Below are 21,695 nucleotides of genomic sequence, written 5' to 3' on the forward strand. Positions count from 1 at the left end.
TTTCTCCTCCGCCAGACCCCACCCCACCCTGCCGACCCCACCCCCTGCTCCTTCCTCCTCGGGGGCGCGCACTCGGGCCCGCGCTCGGAAGTCGGGGGTCGGCGCCGAGTGCGGGCAGTGTCCCGGGTGGGTGAGGGAGGCGCGGAGGCGGCGCGCGGGGCAGTGGTCGGCGAGCCGCGCGGTCCTCGCCAGCGGCGCCCACTGGCCCGTCTCTCCGGTACGAGCCGCCGCCACCGCCCGGCGCGCGAGTCCGGCCCCTGGGCTCCGAGGCTCAGCCCGCGGAGCGGCCTCCTGGGGACGCCGCTGGGCGAGAGGAACGCGCCCGCGCCCTTGCGTTCGCAGTGGCCCAGCGCGCGGGCGGCGGGATGAGGGGCAGCGAGCGGGCCGCGCCGGCGCTGCGGCCCCGGGGGCGGCTCTGGCCGGTGTTGGCGGTGCTGGCGGCCGCCGCGGCCGGCTGTGCCCGGGCAGCCATGGACGAGTGCACGGACGAGGGCGGGCGGTCGCAGCGCTGCATGCCCGAGTTCGTCAACGCCGCCTTCAACGTGACCGTGGTGGCCACCAACACGTGCGGGGCTCCGCCCGAGGAGTACTGTGTGCAGACCGGGGTGACCGGGGTCACCAAGTCCTGTCACCTGTGCGACGCCGGGCAGCCCCACCTGCAGCACGGGGCAGCCTTCCTGACCGACTACAACAACCAGGCCGACACCACCTGGTGGCAAAGCCAGACCATGCTGGCCGGGGTGCAGTACCCCAACTCCATCAACCTCACGCTGCACCTGGGTAAGCGGTGACAGCCCTGTTCCTATTACTGCTCGCCAGCAGCGCAGCCGCCCGGTCACCTCCACCCCGTGGCCCAGCCTGCGGGGCTCAGACAGCTGCGGGCTGGCTCTGTGCGTCCCAGCATGGGCCACACGTATTCCCTCCTCCAACTTCTAAACTGGATCTAGCACTTAACATTCCGCGAGGGCCAAGATGCTTCGCTCTAGCATCTCTGTTTGCTTTTCTACTCTTTCGAACTTAACCGGATTCTCGCTCGCTTAGCGATTCGCCTTTTGGGCTGTTTTGTCCCTCTTTTTTTTGAAGCGTTAATCAGAAACCCCTATTCTCGCTTTTCTCCCTCCTAGCGGGGCCATCACAGCGCATTCTTGGGTCAGAGATAGGAAGGTCACCTTAAGCACTTTTATCTTGTTTAAATGCCCCTCTCCCTGGGTTTGAGCGTGATTGCTGTTTGCTCTATTGAAGAAGCTGGAGAGGAAAGGGTCTCTAGTGCCGGGAATTTGAGGGAAGCAAATGTCTTTACTACCGGTATGGCCTACGCGTAATTAAAATATAAATTCACTTTTAAGGTTATTGTTCTTCAGAGTTGTTCAGCTTTAATTAAGGACCACAAAGCTGTTTCACTGCTAATCCTGGTACAGAGAAAACAAAAGAAAGTGTGCACTCACTGTAATTTCTGGCCACAGTTTGGTCCCTGGGTAAAAAGGCTCTCCTTACTGGATTTCCTTTTACTTTGATTCAAAACAAGTGTAGAAACCTTTTGGAAATCAGGAAAAGGATGTATAGAAAACTGTATTGCTCAGTAGTGGATAAAGATGGACATGTTTATCCTAAGGTATCAAAATCATTTTTGATCCTAATAAGTTTTTCTTCACTGAAATAGAGAAATAAGCAGAATAATTCATTATTGTGTTTAACAGTAAAATATGTGTGAGAAACTGGCACCTGATTTGCAGAGCTTCAATCCCTATTGCAGTGAAAGAATTGATTTTACTGGCCTCTGGTAGGAGAACATAGGGCCCAAATAGTTCTTTTGGTCATGGTTTTGCATTTTTCTTTCCACTGCTCTCTGGCACATTAAACTTTACATAAGTGGGAAGATTCCAGAGGAAGAATATAACTTACAAAAAGTGCTTTGAAAAGTAGTCAAACTACTGTGTGTGGAGTAAGTTTTAGAAAAGGAGTGTTTAGCACTATTTTATTTCTAGACAAGTTACTAGGAAGATGAACTTTGGGAAAATGAGTTCATAAAGTGAAACTCTGAGGCACCTGTTTTCAGAGATGGAAGAAGCAAACTGTGCTTCAGTGTTTTAAAGGTATTGGAAATGCATAGAACCAGCAGCGTCTTGGAACAGGTGCCTCCCCAGGACACAGCAAGAGTCCCAGGATCTTCTTTCTAAAACTTTGTGGGGATGCTGACTCTTTAGACAGCTATATTCTCTTATGTACTGTATATTTTATGCAAATGTAATTTGACCAAAATTATTTTTATTATTTTTAAGTTTATTTATTTATTTTGAGGGGGAAGGAGGGGCACAGAGAGGGAGAGAAAGAATCCCAAGTAGGCTCCATGCCATCAGCACAGAGCCTGATGCTAGGCTCATACCCCAGAACCATGAGATCATGACCTGAGCCAAAAGCAAGAGTCGGACACTTAACTGACTGACTGAGCCCCCCCAGGCGCCCCTGTATCCAATTATTTTTGTTGAAATTTTAACTTATTAAAATTTCTGTGTTGTATTTTGAATGCCTACAAAGTCTTATTTAACTATTTTTAAATAGTAAAATTTCAAAGCAAAAGCATTTGCTTGATGTTTCAAAGTGCCTGAGATTCAATTGAAAATTTCTGAATAAGAATCTGTTATGTAGGTTAAAGTTGGGCTGTCAGTCTTGGCCTTCTGAGTTTTCTGCTGTGGGTACTATGTAGCACAAGGTTATTTCAGGTGATTGCAGAGGTGGGTAAATTACCCAAAGATTACTTCTTTGTTACAAAGGTAACGGGTGGGTAAGACAGTAACAGTAGGTTGTTACTGTTGGGGAGCAGATATATTAATTTTGAGTCATGGTGATTTAAAGGTCAAAAGAAATCTTAGAGGTCACCTAGTTAGGACTCTTACATGACTTTGTACTCTAAAAATGTTTTATGCTTGGACTCGTTTTTGCCGAAAAAGTCTTCAGCTTTTGGTAATAATTCGTGGTAAGTGAAGTTCATAAAACCAAGGGTTCAAATAAAGTTATTTAAAATAGTTTCCATATGAATAGTGCGATTAACTGTAAAAACATTTACTTGAAACTTTTTAGGTAGACAATTTCTAAAAATTTGAGTAGAACTTATTGTACTTTTTCTTGGATCAGAAATGATGTCCTGGAGGAAATTGTGTGTGATGGAAAAGGTGGAAAAGAAGGGAGACTTGGGTAGTGGGGTTGATGTCTCAATCTCTCTCTCTCTCTTTCTCTCTCTTTCTCTCTCTTTCTCCTGCCTGCCCCCCAGCCCGTCCCCTTTTCCCTGCTCCTTTTTTAATGACAAGGATATATGTACACATGCAGGTTATGGTCTATAATTTATAGAAAGGGCTTTATGTATCATTGTGTGTTTTCATGGTCAGCATATTCAGTCCCTAACTTTAGTTACTCCATGGGCTCTAGCTAGCTGTTTCCCATGAATTCAAGTACCATGACTGTTTGTGCATCTATTAAATCTCCCATCCAGTTCAAATTTCACATACCCTTAAGCAAGTGATGCATATTGTGCTTTGCCCTTACAGAGCCTGTGAAACTCGAAGTGAGCAGGGTGAAAGACGCAGGGCTAGCCAGCACTTTGCTCTCTTCCTTTTTGATGTTGAACTTAAACACAGTAAACTTTAAAATAAGCAGAGTGAGATTGCACTTAAGTCGTTATGAGAAACATACATGTTTTGGCATTAATCATAAGTCATTTTTTTTCTTGTAAAAATAAAACATGACATGGTGAATTGAAACAGTTAAGGATAATGACTAGTGAGTCTCTTCCTCTTCAACTGCTAAGTTGTAGGAGACCACCAGTCAGTTTCTCATGTAGCCTTCCAGAAACTTTTCATGCATACACATGTATCTATAAAATTATATGTTATCCTTTTAACTGCTACCATTGTGTGTGTGTGGGGAGGGGGGTAAGGCATATTCTAACTGATAGCAAGGACCAATTAGATCATTGTACCATTATCAACACTAGTACAAAAGCTAGGAAAATCAGTGTTGATTCTGAAAGCAGCCATGTCTTAAGCACCATATACAGTAATCCAGGGTGCAAAGTATCCTCAGATATAATCACATAAAGTTGCTGTGGGAACAAGAATTGCATTTTCTGCCTGTTGTGGAGAGAAAGCTCAGCCAGGTACCCTTTTCTAAAAAGAATTCTTATTTTGCATTCAACTTCTGGATCTTCTTTCCTAACTTTCTATATGGATTATTTGACTGCTACTCAAAAGTTTGGCTTTTGTGTTTTATAAGTTATAGTAAGTTTTATTAGTATCAGTGGGATAGTCGATAGTAAGATTATAGCTGAGGATTTGCCTTATATTAAACAGCCTTTTTAATTAACTTGATAGTCATTGCGGATGGAAACTTGGCAGGCTGGGTCTTAATTTCGGAGGAAGGTAGCTTTCCCCCTTTCTGAAAACAATTAGATTAAGGAAGAGAGTGCCTATAAACCAACTCAATCAAAGTTTATGGAACTCCTAAAATTTACACCAAGACCAGATTTGTTTCCAACCTCCTCTAAGCTTTAGGACCAAACAGTGATTAAATGATACTTTTTAGCTAATATTTAGCTAAATATTAGCTATGTGTCTATGTGTGTCTATGTCAGAATAATTGATATATAAGGATATTACATTTTATTCTGTTCATTCTTTCAGTGTACATTTAAAATTAAACAGCTGTTTTTGTTTTTGTTTTTTTTTCCCCCCAGGACAGTCTTTGCCAGGTAGGTTCTAACTGTGTCAGGGAATAGTTCACTCTGGTGACTTCACTGTGGTATTTGCGTACCCTGAGGGGACACTATTTTAGTTTGTCTCACAAAGGCCTGATTTACATTTTGCAGGTTTCAACTTGAGAAGTTAGGGAGCTCTTCTTTAATGGCCAGTGGTTGTTGAACACGGTTTTATAAAGTTGCTGTTGGCTCTTTTCCTTTTCTACAATTCACTGCTTTTTCTGTGTATAATCTTCTCCAGGTTTCTAAAGCATTCAGAGAAACAATTTACACTTTAGGAGAGAAGTTGGAACTATAAGCGCCCCCCCCCCCCATTATTTTGTGTTTGGTTACATTTGTGGGAGGGTTGGTTTGACTATTTCAATTCTAAATCCTTTTAGGAAGTTGGATATGCCTTCTGCTATGTGCTCCCCCCCCCCCCCGTGCATATGTTCTCATGTTACTGCCAAATAGTCTGCAAACATTTTTTAAATACCTACTAAATACATAGCATAGTACCTGATAGAAAAGGTGTATAAGATTGAAGGTCCCATTTTTCAGAAGTTTACACTCTCTATTAGATGGAATTTTTGCATTCTGTTGTAATGACAATAGTAAGTCAAGAGTGCCTTTATAATAGTTTACAGTTTATGAAACCTCCAGTTTATTTTATCATTGATTAGATTTCCACAACTCAGTGAGGGCAAAGATGAGGATTCTGAGGTTATGATTTGCCAAAAGTCATGGTGGAGGGGTAGGTTTTTGACTCTTTAGTCTAATGCACTAGGCCCTGTAGCTCTTAGCTTCTCTAACAGATCTCTCCAAAGAAGGACTACTTTATTCCAGGCCAGCTTTAAAATACAAGTTCATGTACACAGTGATTCAGAAACACCAGACTCCTTTGGTTTTCCTCCTTTTCACTCTATTCTTTTTCACTTATATTTTTGGATTCCCCCCCCCCCCCCGCCGCCTTTTTTTCCCCATGCAACTCACTCTCCTTGAATGAATTCCTCTTAATCTCAAGGCTTTCTTTACTGTTTGCAAATACCAATTCCAAACTTGTATCTCTAGCCCAGCTCTTTCTCCAGTCCTGAAGACTTATTGGACATGGTCAGTTTGGGATGTCCAGAGACCATGTCCAAAACTACATTCATTCCTCATTGTGTTACCCAACTCAAAGTTGGATCTCAATGAACACACTACCGTTTAACCCTGAGGCTCTTGACCCAGTCTTTTGCCAAGTCTCCCATAAAAGATAACCAGGCTTGATAGGCTTTCATCAGTAAAATTACTTTGTTTGAAGAGCAGATAGGATCCACTGCTGGAGGCAGGTCAGTTCTGGGCAACTATAACCCCACCCCTTTCTTTCCCACCCATCCTTACTACAATCTGGCCAAGATTGTGCTCTTACCTCCTATATCCAGCCACTGTGTCTCTTGACTCCTCACCTTTATCTCTACCTTATTGTAGCTTTCCATTGAATTTCACCTGGGTTACTCCAGTAGCTTTCTAACTAATTGGTGGTCTGTGTGCCCATTTTGCCTCTTCTATTCAGACAGCCACACTTTGGACTGAGTGATGGTTCTGAAATGCAAATCTGATGATGTCATTTCCCAGCTAAAATTCTTCAGTGGTTCCTCAAACTTTTAGGAGAAAGTCCGGACTCCTTGGCATAGCGTACAAGATACTTTAGGATCTGGGCTGTTTTTTTTAACCTCTAGGCTTATGTTTTGTCATTTACATGCTTTGGTTTGGAACTCCTCTGCTAGGTATCACCACCTACAGGAATTCTTCCCTAGTTTCTCTGTCTTTTTACCCTTTCCCTCCTTCTCTCAGGCATGGATTAGGTGTGGTGCTCACACCACCCTGTGGTATCTACTGTAGCACTTATCACGTGGTATTATATGTTTCTTGATTTGCCTGTTACCACTTCTTGACCATGAAGTCTTTGAAGGCAGGGTCAGGGACTTAGTCTTTTAATTCATTTCAGTGTAACTAACATTAGTTAATTGCTTGTCATTCCTCAGTACCATACAAATTCCTGGATGTACAGTGATTCATAGGACATTGCCCTGACCTCATGGGACTTGTAGCTCGGATGTGGAGACCTGTATCTCTAGACTGGAATATTGGCAAATTATAGCATTCTGGCCAAATCCAGCCCAGGGTTGCCTCCTGTCTTTGTAGGTACCAGGCAAATGTTTTTACATTTTTTCATTCAAAAATCAAAACAAGAATGAAATTTTGTGACATGTAAAAATCATGAAATTCAAATTTTGGTATCTATAAAGTTCTGTTGGAACACAGTGAATTTCATTTCTTTTTAAATGTTTTATTTATTTTTGAGAGAGTGCAAGTTGGGGAGGGGTAGAGAGAGGGGGGACAGAGGATCCAAAACAGGCTCTGCGCTGAGAGCGGTGAGCCTGATGTGAGGCTCAAACATCAAGATCATGACCTGAGCTGAAGTCAGACACTCAACTGATTGAGCCATCCAGGTGCCCCAGTGAATTCATTTATTAACCTATTGTCTATGCCTGCTTTTATGCTGTAAAGGCAGAGTTGAGTAATTGCAGCAGATACTGTATGTCTAGTCCCTCAAAATCTAAAATATTTCCTATGTGGGCCTCTACAGCACACGTTTTGTGACTTCTGCCCTAGATCTATGCATTCTGTGTTTAATAATAAGTTCTAAGCAAAAAGGTGCATGCACAGAGAGCATTCACTTACCATTTTGATGGAGGCTGGAATTTTTGTATCTCCAGTGCTTAGCAACATGTCTGGTGTAGTGTTCTGTAAATGTATGTAAGTTAGTGAATAAATGAATGTCTGAATTATAAGAAGTCCCAAAACACTGTACATTAATTTAAATTCTTCTCAGCAATATGTTGGAGTTTGTGTATATTTTTATTAGGGTCATCTATTTTCTTGAGATGTATGCCACTATAATAGCTAATATTAAATGTGGTATATGGTTCTTTTATTTCTATAGCTTTACAAGATGCACAAAGTTAGGTGTGGAACTAACAAGGAGTTGAAAGATCTAGGATTGTCTTGTTTTCAGTAAAAATTAGACTTTTATATGATTTGAAATCATCTAGATAAATAGGTGTATACTTATATGAATATGCTATCTTTTCAGATTTGAATCTTACATGTGAATATGTATTTCTGAAATTTTAACATTAATATTGTGTTTTCTTTAGAAATGGGCCTACACATTTTACTTTAAAACATGTACTCACATGTCTATTGTTAAGATACCTTAAAGAGTTGGGGCGCCTGGGTGGCTCAGTCGGTTAAGCGTCCGACTTAGGCTCGGGTCATGATCTCGTCCATGAGTTTGAGCCCCGCATTGGGCTCTGTGCTGACAGCTCGGAGCCTGGAGCCTGTTTCAGATTCTGTGTCTCCCTCTCTCTGCCCCTCCCCCGTTCATGCTCTGTCTCTGTCTCAAAAATAAACGTTAAAAAAAAAGATATCTTAAAGGGCAGTTGTGGGGAAAAGTTACAATGAAATATCTTGTTTACTTGTTGTGTATGGCATCATTTTTAGTTTCTCTAATTCATTGGGGTACAGTTGGAGGACAGACATCCTGAAATGCCTGCAGGAAAGTGAAGAACCACGTTATAGTCGTTGAGCAGATGAACATGGTCACTTGTCTGGAGTTAACAGGCGCAGACCCAGCAGATGCTTCTCTACTGGCGCCTGGTCTCCAGCTGTACTTAATTGACAGCTCTGCCGCTGTTCTGTTTGAGTTTCAGAGAAAAGTGTCAGAGCTTAGAGCAGAGCTGTCTGTTTGTTTTTACTGTTCAAAATTCCCGAGAAGATTTTTAGGTTAAGGACTTTCTTCCCCTTGCTGCTCTCATGATTCTCTCCTTGCCTGAGTATTTTGTGAATTTGACTCTGATATGCCTTGTTGATGGTCAGTTTTTGTTGAATCTAATGGGGGTCCTCTGTGCCTTGGATTTTGATGTCTGTGTCTTTCCCAGGTTAGGAAAGTTTTCTGCTATGATTTGCTCACATAACCCTTCCACCCCTATTTCTCTCCCTTCCTTTTCTGGGACCTCTATGATTCTGATGTTGTTCCTTTTTAATGAGTCACTGATTTCTCTAATTCTTTTTTAAAAAATTTTTTTTAACGTTTATTTATTTTTGAGACAGAGAGAGACAGAGCACGAACGGGGGAGGGGCAGAGAGAGAGGGAGACACAGAATCGGAAACAGGCTCCAGGCTCTGAGCTGTCAGCCCAGAGCCCGACACGGGGCTCGAACTCACGGACCGCGAGATCGTGACCTGAGCCGAAGTCGGCCGCTTAACCGACCGAGCCACCCAGGCACCCCTGATTTCTCTAATTGTTAAATCGTGCTCTTTTGCTTTAGTCTCCCTCTTTTTTTTTTTTTTTACTTCATTATTCTCCATAAGTTTGTCCTCTGTATCGCTGATTCTGTTTTGCCTCATCCATCCTTTGCCGCCGCAGCATCCATCCGTGACTGCAGCTCAGTTATAGCATTTTTTATTTTGTCCTGACTAGTTTTTACTTCTTTTATCTCCTCAGAAAGGGATTCTAATCTATTTTCGACTCCAGCTAGTATTCTTATTATCGTGATTCTAAATTCTGGTTCAGACATCTTGCTTGTATCTGTGTTGGTGAAATCCCTGGCTGTCATTTCTTCCTGCTCTTTCTTTTGGGGTGAATTCCTGTTGAATTCTGTGGTTGTGAAGATTGTTGTGTTAATCCTCGGATCAGTTTTCTAGGTGTGCAGGATGGTTTGGTGTTGGTCTGGCTGTATTTCCTGGACACAAGACACACAAAAAACTTCCATGCTGTTCCGCCATCTTGGCTTCCTCCCCCCACCCCTCCCCAGAAGATTTTTAAAGCTAAGGGATTAATCTGTCCCTTCTCTTAAATTGTCGGTTTCGAGGGGTAAAGTTCCAAGATGACTGTGTGCTGGTTCTATCACCGTGCCTAAGCTGCTTGTTCTTAGATTTGTAAGAGGGCCTTGCGAGGGTCTGCAAGCATCTCCTTTCTTGTAAAATGATAAAGTTAGATGTTTGTACGTTAGGTGTTACGCAATAAAATTGATAGCTTACTAAAAGGGGTTACCAGAAAACTCATTTATAGAAATGTCTCTGGGGTTTTAGAGTATTGTGCCAGACTTTGGAGACACTAATTAAGTACATCTGCTTTTCTTTCCATGGGCTCTTCCAGGGGGCCATCCTAAAATAACCGGGCCCAGTCAGCCTGGTGCCCTATGAAGCTACATATTCATGAATTAAAATAAAGCAGACTTATCTCTTTCTTAGACAATGGGGCTCTCAGATCTCTTGTGGGAGGAGAACCTTGTGGCAAGGCTGGGAGATGAATTAGGGGATTTACATGATTTCTTCTAAAACTTTAGGAGTTCTATTCCCTGGGCTCCCTTCTTTTACTCTGTTCCCAACTGTGTGGCTGCTTCCTGTTACACTGAAGGAAGCATTGAATTTTTGTTAATACCGCCTTCTTTGGATTTTTATTTTATCTTTTTGTTTTGAAAGTTCTTGGAAATATTAATCCAGAATCAGTCTCCTTCACATTAAAAAAAAAAATTCTTGAAATAGAGTATACAAATGGTCTCATATAGAGTTCGAGATTCCATAAATTTTGTTTCGGGATAATAAACCACAGAGTGTGTGGAGGTTTCTGTTAACCAAAGTGATTGTGCACGACAGTGACCACAGGGGAGCCTGTCCGTGTTTTCAGGGATGTGGTTAATGACCAGTCCTTTTCCTCCTTTATAGTTCTGACTTTATGTTCTGTATCTTGCATTGGGTGGAGGTTACATAGGTGTAGAATACATATGTGCAAATCTAGAGCTGTGCATTTGATATTTGTGTACTTTATTGTGTGAAATTATCCCTCAGACTAAAAAAAAGTTAAACTTTCCAGTCAGTTGTACAAAATAAAATACAGGTGGTTTTGTTTGTTTCTGATATGATTTTGGCTTCAAATAGTAGAGCACAGAATCTGAGACTTAATCATCTAAGATCTGTTTCTCTTACTGTCTTTCTGTTCTCTACCAGCAGTTGTTGGCCTTGGTAGGTGTTAACAGATGCTTGTTGGGTGAGTGGACAGATGGTTTTAATTGAGGTGGCTGCGGAATGCTTTCCGGAAAGCATTCAGGTGAGCTTCATGGAAGGTCTCAGGAAACGGAGTGTGGGGAAGGGTGCAGGAAGAGCAGCCGTCTTTGCTCCTCTCACATACCTTTAAGCAGGTAGTGGTTTTGGGTGATGCTTTTGTGGCTTGAAGTGGTAAAATCAGAAGTTTGTGGCTTTTGCTTGCAGGCTTAGAGACTCCTCTAAGAATGTCTGCATGGCTTGTGCTTCGGTTACAATGTCTGGTTTTTATATAACTTACTATTTAATTTCTGTGGGGGAAATCTAAATGTTCCATAAATTACTTAAACGAAATGTGAAGACCCCATCTTCTTTCCTTTGACATGTTCTGAGTAGTGGCTTCCTCTCATTGAGCCTTTTATTTTATTTTTTTAAAGTTTATTTATTTGAGAGAGAGGGGCAGAGAGAGAGGGAGAGAGAGAATCCCAAGCAGACTCTGCACTGTCAGTGCAGAGCCTGATGTGGGGCTCAAACTCACGAGCCGCGAAATTGTGACCTGAGCCCAAGTCGGACACTTAACTGACTGAGCCACCCAGCCGCCCCCTGTCACTGAGTCTTTTAGAATAAGTCTGAAGCTTGAATTGTGTGGCTTTTTTAAGAGTTTTATGAAGTTTTGTGAAGTATTTCCAACTAAGTGAAAAGAGCTAGCTACTCAAATTGGGACGAACTTATTAGATTGTAATTCTAATTAGAGGACAGAGGTCCACAGTAAATAAGGTGACCCCGGTGAGAAAATTCTTCATTTATGGCTGTTGTAATATGGGATGTGTGGGTAACAATAGATGTTGACACATGTTATCTTCAGGTAATTTGTAATGTGTTTGAGGAGAGGAGACAAAGACATTCACGCCCAGGAAATCAATGGGGGAATATAAGCATAGTAAAAATAATTCAGTTGAAACTTTTTCACATGAAGGAATACTTGCAGAGCACTTTGAAGAGTGTAGATTGAAGTTAGCCGGGAAGAGCTTCTTGGGTCTTGGAGAAAAGTAGTGGATGGGAATTGGAGGGCTTTCCAGGAAGGGTGAGTTGTTTAAATAAAGATCTAAAAGTAAGCAGATAATGGTGAAGGAATTATGTGCTTTTCATGGAGTAGTGGAGACATGTATGATGGGTTTTGAGGAGACAAGGATCCTGAAAACTGGGTGACAAAAGAAAGCAAGTTACCTTTCATTGAGTGCTCCCTCATACCTTTTTGAATACTCAAAATAGTTGAGTATTATTGTTGTTACCCTCTATGGAATAATCACATAAGATGACTAGTGACTTCTCTGAGGTTGGGATCTAGACTTGTGGTGGATAGGTTATGCTCTTACTGTTCTACCATGTTAGACCCGATGAGTGATAGAGAACTAAAGACAGACCTTTAACTGGGAGTGAAATGAGAGTATACCAAACCAAAGGTTTCCCTGAGAGGCCTCTGCTTGAGGAGCTGTTTGTTTGGGTGGCTACTTTTATTTTGTATTTATTTATCCTAAACATTTGTTTATTTTTGAGAAGGAGAGAGCACGAGTGGGGAAGGGGCATAGAGAGGGGGGGACAGAGGATCCAAAGCAGGCTCTGCACTGATAGCAGTGAGCCTGACATGGGGCTCAAACTCACGAACTGTGAGATCATGACCTGAGCCGAAGTTGACGCCCAACCGACAGCCACCCAGGTGCCCCTGGATGGCTGCTTTTAAAAAGGGCTTTGCACTTGTTTGTAAAGAACAGGGCATTATTGGCAATGGAAGAATTTTAGGTTTGGGGTACTTACACTAGCTTTATAATTTAGCTGTTAATGCTTCTAGGAATTTCTAAGGAATTTATTGAATTTCGGAATGAGATCCTGGGTTTTGTCAGTGTGTACTGATAGGAAAAGTGTACCACATACTCCATTTCTTGAAGGGTGGTCAGGGGAGTGCCACCTTATCTCCTTTCTGCCTTATCCACGACTCTTCTGGTTGTTGAGAACTGCCGAGTTTAGTTCGGTTGCTTACTTTATCTGACATCCTTCAAGATAAGACTGCTAGGTCCATCTCCAGGTTTGATTTCATTTCCATTCTGCTGCAAGCACATTCTAACTCTTACATGGTAGCTTTTTTGTTGTTCAAGTTTGATAGCTAAATAGGTATAACTAATCTTTTACTGGTTGATTGATACGTGGCTAGTATGATTCTAGGAGATTTCTTTGCCAGTGTTTTCATCATTCAGGCTTAGAAAGTGATGTCCTTCACCTTGATTTTTTGTATGTGGTAATTTGTAAATCTGTAACTGTCTATTGAATCCATCTATCTTATCTGTGTATCTATCCTTTATTCAATTTATATCTCCTTAGTTTCTCCAGAGCATGCTGAGCTAAGGTTCAATCGGGGGATTCTTAGAAACCCTAATTAATTAATTAAATAAAACTGAAGAAGAGGTCATAGTTCCCACTTAGATTTTGTACTTTGTGCCTCTCTCCCACTACATACTATCTCCACTTCTTGAACTCAAGATTCTAGGATTGGTTTTTCTTTACAGATGTGAGTTGGCTGATTGCATTTTAGTATTACTGAATCATAGTCTTACCTTTTCTGCTTTTTTACTGACTTGCTCAGTACACACCGTATTTCTGTGATACATGTGGTTACATCATCATATCCTAGTGATTAATGATTTTTAAAGGTGCATGCCCCTTTCTTATGGGAGGTTGGATGGGAGGGCACCCATTGCTACATTTGAGGGCTGAGTGTTGGGCTTAAAATGCACCCACGCCCCTTTTTGCCGGTTGGCAAAATATAGAAGCATAAGTATTTTCTCAAAGCTTTTCCATCCCTTTTCTTCAAAGAGAATGAAAGGATCCTATTCCCAAGAGAAGAACTTCACAGTTTTTGAAGAGGGGGTAGTGATATCTTGATGAAAATGAATTGAACCACTTTTATTGGGCTTTCTATTCATTAGCGGAATTAGGAAGTGATATTTCCGTGTTCTGGCAGCACAAATACTGATTAGAGGGAAGAGAGGTCTGTGCAGATGTTCTCAAGATCTGAGATCGTCTTATTATCAAAAACTGTTAAGGAATAAAGAGTAATTTGGCAATGTAAGATGACTGGATCTAGATCTGGATTTTTATGTTAGGGTGTAATTGCCTTGGTTTAGCAGTTTATCTGTCCACCTGTACGTCAATGCCGTGGCCCCTCCCCCAGTGGCTTCTGCTTGTGATGGACCTTATTCTCATAGGACTGCTGACCTCTGTTGTTTTGGTGTCACTGAGTTTTTAGATTGTTGTTTTTTTAATGCCAAATCTGGACCTGGTAAAGGTGAGTATCCTGAAAGGGCCTTGGTGGGGGGAGTGAGCTGGAGGAAGTAGGGGGTGTGGGGAGTTGGAAACCAAAAGAGCAATTGTGTAGTTTAATTGCTTTGGTCATATGATTGCCTTTCATGGGAAAAGGGACATGTTCTGCACGGTTGAGTGTCTAGGATTAACTTCTAGAGTGTCTCTGTACATAGTTTTGAATTTTTAGTGAATATTTTAGATAAAGTCTGTTGAAGACCAAATTCGTAGATCTCTACTGCAGATTTTGAAAGTTTCTGGGAACATCTGTAATACAGCTGTAATAAAATGTGTTTACTTTATCAGGATTGCTTTAGAGGCTCAAGCTGGTTTGTTTACTGCTCTTTTCAGCATTTTTGCCACATGCCAAGAAATAAGTTAGCATCAACTCCTGGAGGGATTTGGGGTCATTCAGTTTTATGACCATTCTAATAAAGTTTTGGTTTTAAACTTACGTCCACTTTAAAGCTCTTATATCCTGGCACAAGATCTGGATGGTGCATTCAGAGTACCAAAAGATGGACCGAGTCTGGAAATTGACATACTTTCCAGATGTTTAGAGAATGTAGTCATGTTTTCTGTGTTGCTTTTTTTTTTTTTAAATGTTTGTTTATTTTTGAGAGAGCATGAGAGCAGGGTAGGGACAGAGACAGAGGGAGACCGAGGATCTGAAGTGGGCTCCGCGCTGACAGCAGAGAGCCCGATGTGGGACTTGAACTCACAAAATGTGAGATCATGATCTGAGCCAAAATCGGATGCTCAACTGACTGAGCCACATAGGCTCCCCCTCTGTGCTGCTTTTTGTGTTTTCCTATGTGTACCTGTATCTGTGCTTTCCTGTGTTTTTATAGGAAAGCCCCTTGGGGAAGGGGGAATCTGCTCGTTGGTTTGAGAATAAAATAGGTATTAATTTTTTTTCATGAAATATTTTGAGTTGGTATTGCCATTTCTGTGAGAGAAAGGAGAGGCAACCTTGTTCCCATGAGGGAGATTGTTGGGAAGGGTGGTGGTGGGGTGAGACTCTGGAAGTAGTAACTGAAAGCAGACTTATTCACATCTCTAGTGATTTTAAATTATGAAACGGGTCACTAATGTTCTGAATCAGCAGCCTTTTAACCATGCCTGACTAAATAGACCTTGTTTTTGAAATTCACAGCAGTGCCTAGATCCCTGCTGTCTTTTTGTCCATCCTGCTAACACACAGCTGTTTTTGTTCATACATCATTTTGTGTTCAACTGCCTGGTTGCTTCCTCAGGTCCCTTTTATGGTGAATAATGAACACATGGGAGTTTGAACACCCAAGTGTGTGGTTATTCAAACAGGAAGTCTCAAGGAAGCACAGTAACCTTGTCAGAGGAACAAAAGATGGAACTGGAAAGGCCATTGATGATTCCAGGCTTAAAACATCTGCCAGGAAACATCTGACAGTTTCTAAGATACACACTGCACCCTCCAAATGGGATGGTTTATTTGGAACTTGTTCCATTTGTTTTAAATGCTTGGAGTATTAAGCCCTAATCTAGAAATGGAGGCGAAAAAAGAAGTAACATGGCGTTGGCATTAAGGACAGGAAGGTGGCTCTGCCTGTGGGGATGACCGAGGGTCCTTGGGAAGAAGGCGCAACAACTCATCTTTACCGGAAGGAGCAATGGGCTGCACCCAGAAACGGTAGATGGGACCTGACGGGGGCTGCCAGAGCTAATGGGGTTGGGTTAAAAATGATTTTGTGCCAAGCCTTTGATTACTGAGCACAGGAGGAGCATGAGATAAAGAAGAATGTGGGTTCTGCATGAAGAGCGTGTAGTCTAGTGGGAGAGCAAGAATGTGTATATCAACAAATACACTATGAGGAAAAAAAAAGTGCCATACGAAGAAAAGGAAAAGAAAAAAAAAATCCCGTGGGACTGCAAATGGGATCTGATTATAGCTGATCAGGGTAAGTGACTTCCCAGAGCATTTATCCAGTGACCTTTCTGATTCCTCCCAACCTTTGAAATTCCTTGATTATGTGATAGAGGACTTAGAATGAGTCAAGTAAATCCTGGTTTTAGATTAAAAAGTGAAAATTAAATCTGAAAGTTAAAGAAGGGGGAACTCTGGGTTGACAGCAGTTCACCTTAGGCAAGTTGGGTGATGTGGCAGCTGAAGAAAATTTGTTTTGGGCTTAATTAGAGGAAGCAGTAGTAGTATTCAAGGGATACAGGTTCTGTTCTCTGTGTGACTGAAACTCTGCCCTTGGTTCCAGCCACAGTCAATGTGTCCACACAGCATGGGCGCTACATCTTTTCTTGATGCCATCCTTTTTTTTTTTTTTCTTGGCTACCTTCTAATTGTCCTTTAGAACTTATGGCACATTACAACTTCAGGAAGATTGTACTGGTTTCTAATTCCTCCTGCCCCTCCACAGCACATGCATTATGTTGTTAGATCCATTCATTTCTAGAAATCCGTGAACATTGTGCATGCCCGTGATGTAAGAGGTACCATATTGTTTTCTGTTTCCCCTATTTGAGTTCATTGAGGACAAGACTCATCTATTGATTTCTTTTTTATATAAATTTTTAACAGTTTATTTGAGAGAGGGAGAGAGAGAGAGAGGGAGCATGCACAAGTGGGGGAAGGGCAGGACAGAGGGAGAAAGAGAGAGAATCCTACTATTAGTGTAGAGCCTGACACAGGGCTCAAACTTACGAACCATGAGATCATGACCGGAGCTGAAAGTAAGAGTTGGATGCTTAACCTACTGAGCCACCCAGGCGCCCCTCATTTATTGATTTCTTAATTCATTCACCTAACAAATATTTATCGAGTGCCTGTTGTGTAAAAGGCACCACAAAGTGCTGGAGACAGGGCAGAGAAGGTGACGTAGATCTTACTTTCTGGGTGAAAAGTCAGAGGACCTGACTTGAGGAGGGTTTCACTGGCTTTCTTTTTTCCATTGACTTTTACATCCATAGTCTATAATATAGTAGTTTTCTTATAGTAGTAGATGGCTCAAAAGTTTGCCGAATGCATGAATTCCTATTTCTATGAGGGCATGGCCACAAGATGCAGATGAAGGTGAGAAAGGGCAGTTTTTTTCAGATTATCCCAAGATGGAGTTTGCCTTTCAGATAGGGTTCTTGAAAATGGACAGGTCGAATGGGATGGCTAGTATATGGTGTAGCTTCCTCATCAGCATTGTTAGGTAAAGACTAAGGCCTAGTAGCAAAGAGCCCCAACAATAAAGTAGGTTTAAAAAGATTGAAGTTTTGTTTCTCTCTCACATGGTAGTCCTGAGGTAAGTGGGTCGCAGGATGGCTGTGATCCCATAGATGTCCTGGGACCCAGGGTCCTTTCATCTTCATGACCTGCCATCTCTTACGGTGTTGTCCTTGTGTGTGTGGTGTGGTTGAAGTTGGGTGATGGGCATCTCTGTGTTCCAGATGGGAGGATTCTGCGGAAGAGCAAATGCCCAATTCTTAAGACCGAGACCCGAAAGTGGCATACATCGTTGTATCATCTGTCATTGGAGGGCATTTAGTTACCTGGCCACCTCATACACACAGTGGAGGCTGGAAAATGTAGTCCAGTTGGGCAGCCTTGTACCCCACCATAGGTCTGTGATGGTGACCGAGAGGGAGAAGTGATTTTTGCATATGGTTTTGGTATCTGCCACACTTGTACTCGGGCGTTGTTCTTGCCAGCTCCAGTACTGCAGCCTCCTTTCTCTCTCAAATTTCGGTCTCCCTGAAGCACCTTGTTCAGAGGGTCTAGAAAAACTGGCAGATGCGCCCTTTGTGGACCCTCATATTCTAGGTCTTCAGGAGAAGACCTGAGAATAAAGGAGGTGCACACTCATTCTGCTCTTCTCAGTATGCAGCTTTCATACCCCACATTTGCAGAATTCATTTTCTGCTGAGTCATCACCAGTTTCCTTTCTCATGGTCCCCTCTTGGCACTGAGATCTTACCGTGTTGGTGTTGAGTTTATCTAAACTGATGGGCTCTGTATCAGATCCATCTTGGAGGTGCATGCCCCATGCAGGATCATTAAGTCTTGATTTACTTGGCAGTGCTGAGCATGTATGTTTACACTCAGCTGTGAAGGATGAATCAAAGCTGTTTCAAAATCCAGATGTGTTTTAGGTATGAGAATTCCAGAAGTGCTAAAACTGTGCCTGTTGTTTGTACCTCTCGTTGGTCAATTGAACATTGTTTTTTTTGTGGAATCCTTTTAAGTGTATTTATCTTTTTCTTCAGTACTTCATTGAGGGCAGGAACTGTGTTTTAACCATTAGTTAGGTCAGCAACTTAGAGCTAGGTGCTGGACTTAGGGGAATCATAGCAAATTAGTCAAATGGGTGTTTCTACATGGAATGTACTCACATTTTAGGCTGATTAAAGACCATAATGGCCTCACACTAGTTCAGTTTGTGTTTTGTTGTCAGATGGTACAAAAATGCTCTTATGTTAGGCTTTTTTTTTTTTAAGTTTTTAATTTATTATTTATTTTTGAGAAAGAGTGAGTGTGAGCAGGGGAGGAGCAGAGAGAGAGAGAGAGAGAGAGAGAGAGAGAGAATCTCAAGCAGGCTCTGTGCTGTCAGCGCAGAGCCCAATGTGGAGCTCAAACTCAGGAAACTGTGACATCATGACCTGAGCCAAAATCAAGACACTTACCCGACTGAGCCACCCAGGTGGCCCTGCTGTTAGGATTTTTGAATGTAGAGTCACAGAGATGAAGGATTATGGACTTGCATCACATTTGATTATATAAAGTATAGTACCTTTTATAGATAATGATAAGATTACTAAAGACTAAAAATTTGGCACATAGTTGGCATTTGATAAATTTGTTATTTAAGTAAGTGAATAAGGTCCATTTAATAGAACTTTTATTTCCTTAGGATGAATTTTAACAGGTTTATTCTAAGTTAATTTGAGTGGAGGGGTTATTAAATTATGGTAAGAATATTTAGAAGTACAATTATGGTATTACATAAATATTTTTAAAAAGTAGTAGTGGGTGATTGAATTCTAACAAAAAAATTACCTATTTTAAGAGAAAAGTATTTCTTTTCTCTATGGGTATTAGTTCATTTTTTATTTTTGACTGTTTTGTGTAAAAATGCAGTTTCATCTCCATTGTTTATGCACAGATCTGTTAGGTACCTGGCTGCATTAAAGCCATTTCATTTGAGATACTTTTTGAATTGGAAGTTAATTCTGCTATTCATCTTGTTCTATGATGACTGTGTCCTTCCTCTTGCCACACTCTATGCATCTCCCTATCTACTGATCTACTTAGCAGGGCTTTTTTCTTTCTCTTCAGTTTTTTTTTTCTTCAGTTGTTTTAAATCAGTAATAAGTTGGTGTCTCTAGGAATCCTTGAAGAATCACTCATGTTGAGGTTACTATATAAGTGGCTATCAATCATTGCTTTTGCCTGTAGAGTTCCCCTCAGTGTGGTTTTTGCTTTCTAAAAGGTTGTGGTGTCCTTGAAGTCTTTTTTTTTTTCTCCCCCTCCTTGGTCAAACTCACTGTCTATTTACTGAGAGTCCTTAGCTGTCACCCTTTGCCTAAAATATGTTATCTTCTGGGCTTTATCATCCCAGTTTCTTTTGGAAGGAAATTGCCTTCACTATAAATTCATTTCAACATTTTAGAAGGATGATGATACTTGTTGTACCACTCTTTGATAACTTGAGCATACCACTTTGTTCTGGAATCTTTTTAATGTGTATTTTGTTTATTCGTATGAGCTCATTGAGGAGAGGAGCTATGTTTTAAACTATTAGGTCAGCAATTTAGAGCTAGGTCCTTGAATTGTGAACTCATAGGCATTTGAATATTCTTTGGGAGACCATGGCTCTGGAAGAGTGTTGGGAAGAGATATGTTTCCTAATCTTTGGAGAAAGACCACAGAGCTGTTTTCTCAAAATTTAAGACATCATCCTTGTATAGACAGTAATAATAGAAGACCTGCCCATTTGTTCTGATGAACTTTCTTTCAAGAACAGGAACATAGCTGAAACCAACCATAAAATTGTTTCATTTTAAGCAGCCTCCTCTTCCTTTCCAGGATGCACAATGCCAAGTTAAATACCTTTCTTTTTTTAGAATAGCAGAGTTTCTCAGACGGACACTTTGAGTTTCTGTTTCACTAAATATAAAGTCCTGTAAAGTAGGTGTTTAAATTCCTTCTTCATGGCTTTTGAAAATTATTACAATGCAGTGCTTTTCTTGTAAATACTTAATACTGATTGCCAGTGAACTTAAGGAATATTCTTTTAGGGAGAAAATCCTATTGTCACCTGGCCTACTGGTTCTCAGGTACTCGTTCGTAATAAATGGAATCATCTCTGGAGTTTTTTATGTTTTGTTTTGAAATACATATGGTCAGCTGTGGATTAGTATGAAGTGATGTTTTTGTTTACAGGTAAATACAAGCTAAAACACGTAATTGCATTGTGCAGCAGATACTCTATTTTAGTGCACAGAAATCTGGAATACAAGTGAAAACTTCTCCATGAAGTGGATCAGTAACTGTAGGAACATTTCTATCTAACTTACCCACACCAGGTATCCACTATGCCCAATTTTGTGTTTTATTCTCCTGCTTTAAGAAGAAAATAGTTTTATCATCCCTAAATAATGTATTACTTGTTTTTGAGGGTTTTTTTTTTAATATTTATTTTTGAGAGAGAGAGAGAGCACAGCAGGGGAGGAGCAGAGAAAGAGAAGAAAACAGAATCTGAAGCAGGCTCCAGGCTCTGAGCTGTCAGCACAGAGCCCGACATGGGGCTCGAACTCACAAACTGGGAGATCGTGACCTGAGCCAAAGTTGGATGCTTAACTGACTGAGCCACCCAGGTTCCCTTTGTCTTTGAGTTTTATAAAAATGGTATATGTAGTCATCTGCGATAGCTTTTTTCACTCAGTACATTTCTAAAATGTAGTTGTAATTCATTCATTTTCATTCCTGTGTAGCATTTTCTTAAGTGATTATACTAATTTATTGATTTTCCTGCTGGTGGACCTTTTTGTTATTACTATGAGGAAAGTTCTAGGAGCATGCTCGTGCTTGTCTCCTGCTGCTTCTGTGCAAGAATCTCCTTAACTGAGTTGATGGGTCATAAAGGTATCTTCAGTTTTATGAGATAATGCACATTGGTTTCTACAGTCATTGTGCTGGTTTAGATGCTCACTAGCAGTGTTGGCAGACTGTTGATCAAGATTTGGTGTTGTGAGATTTGTAAATTTTACCTATTTGGTGATGAAAAGTTGTTTCCCATCACGGTTTTATTTATATCTTTTCATGTGTTAATGTCTTTCATGTTCCCTTTCCTGTAAAATGTTTCTTTGTGGTTTTTGACCATTTTTCTTACTGATTTGTAAAATTCTTCATCTATTCTGGATACTAATCCTTTATCAGCTACATATTGTTCATGTTGTCTTTTTATTTTCTCTATGTTATTTTTTAGACAGAATTTCTTAATTTTAGTGTGATTGAATGTATCAGTATTTTCTCTGGTAGTTATATGTC

At 41.2% G+C, this 21,695-nt stretch overlaps 1 protein-coding gene across 1 annotated transcript in view; it reads left to right on the forward strand.

Annotated features, from left to right (window-relative positions):
- Positions 1 to 220: 220 nt before the first annotated feature.
- The window catches only part of LAMC1 (laminin subunit gamma 1), a 127,376-nt gene continuing 105,901 nt past the window's right edge, over positions 221 to 21,695 (forward strand). Inside the window, exon 1 of the mRNA XM_027074384.2 lies at positions 221 to 780. Within this exon, the coding sequence (XP_026930185.2) occupies positions 366 to 780 (415 nt within the window). The 5' untranslated portion in view covers positions 221 to 365. The remainder of the gene's footprint in view (positions 781 to 21,695) is intronic.

Source organism: Acinonyx jubatus, chromosome E4 (genome assembly GCF_027475565.1).
Source record: "Acinonyx jubatus isolate Ajub_Pintada_27869175 chromosome E4, VMU_Ajub_asm_v1.0, whole genome shotgun sequence".
Lineage (NCBI taxonomy): Eukaryota > Metazoa > Chordata > Mammalia > Carnivora > Felidae > Acinonyx > Acinonyx jubatus.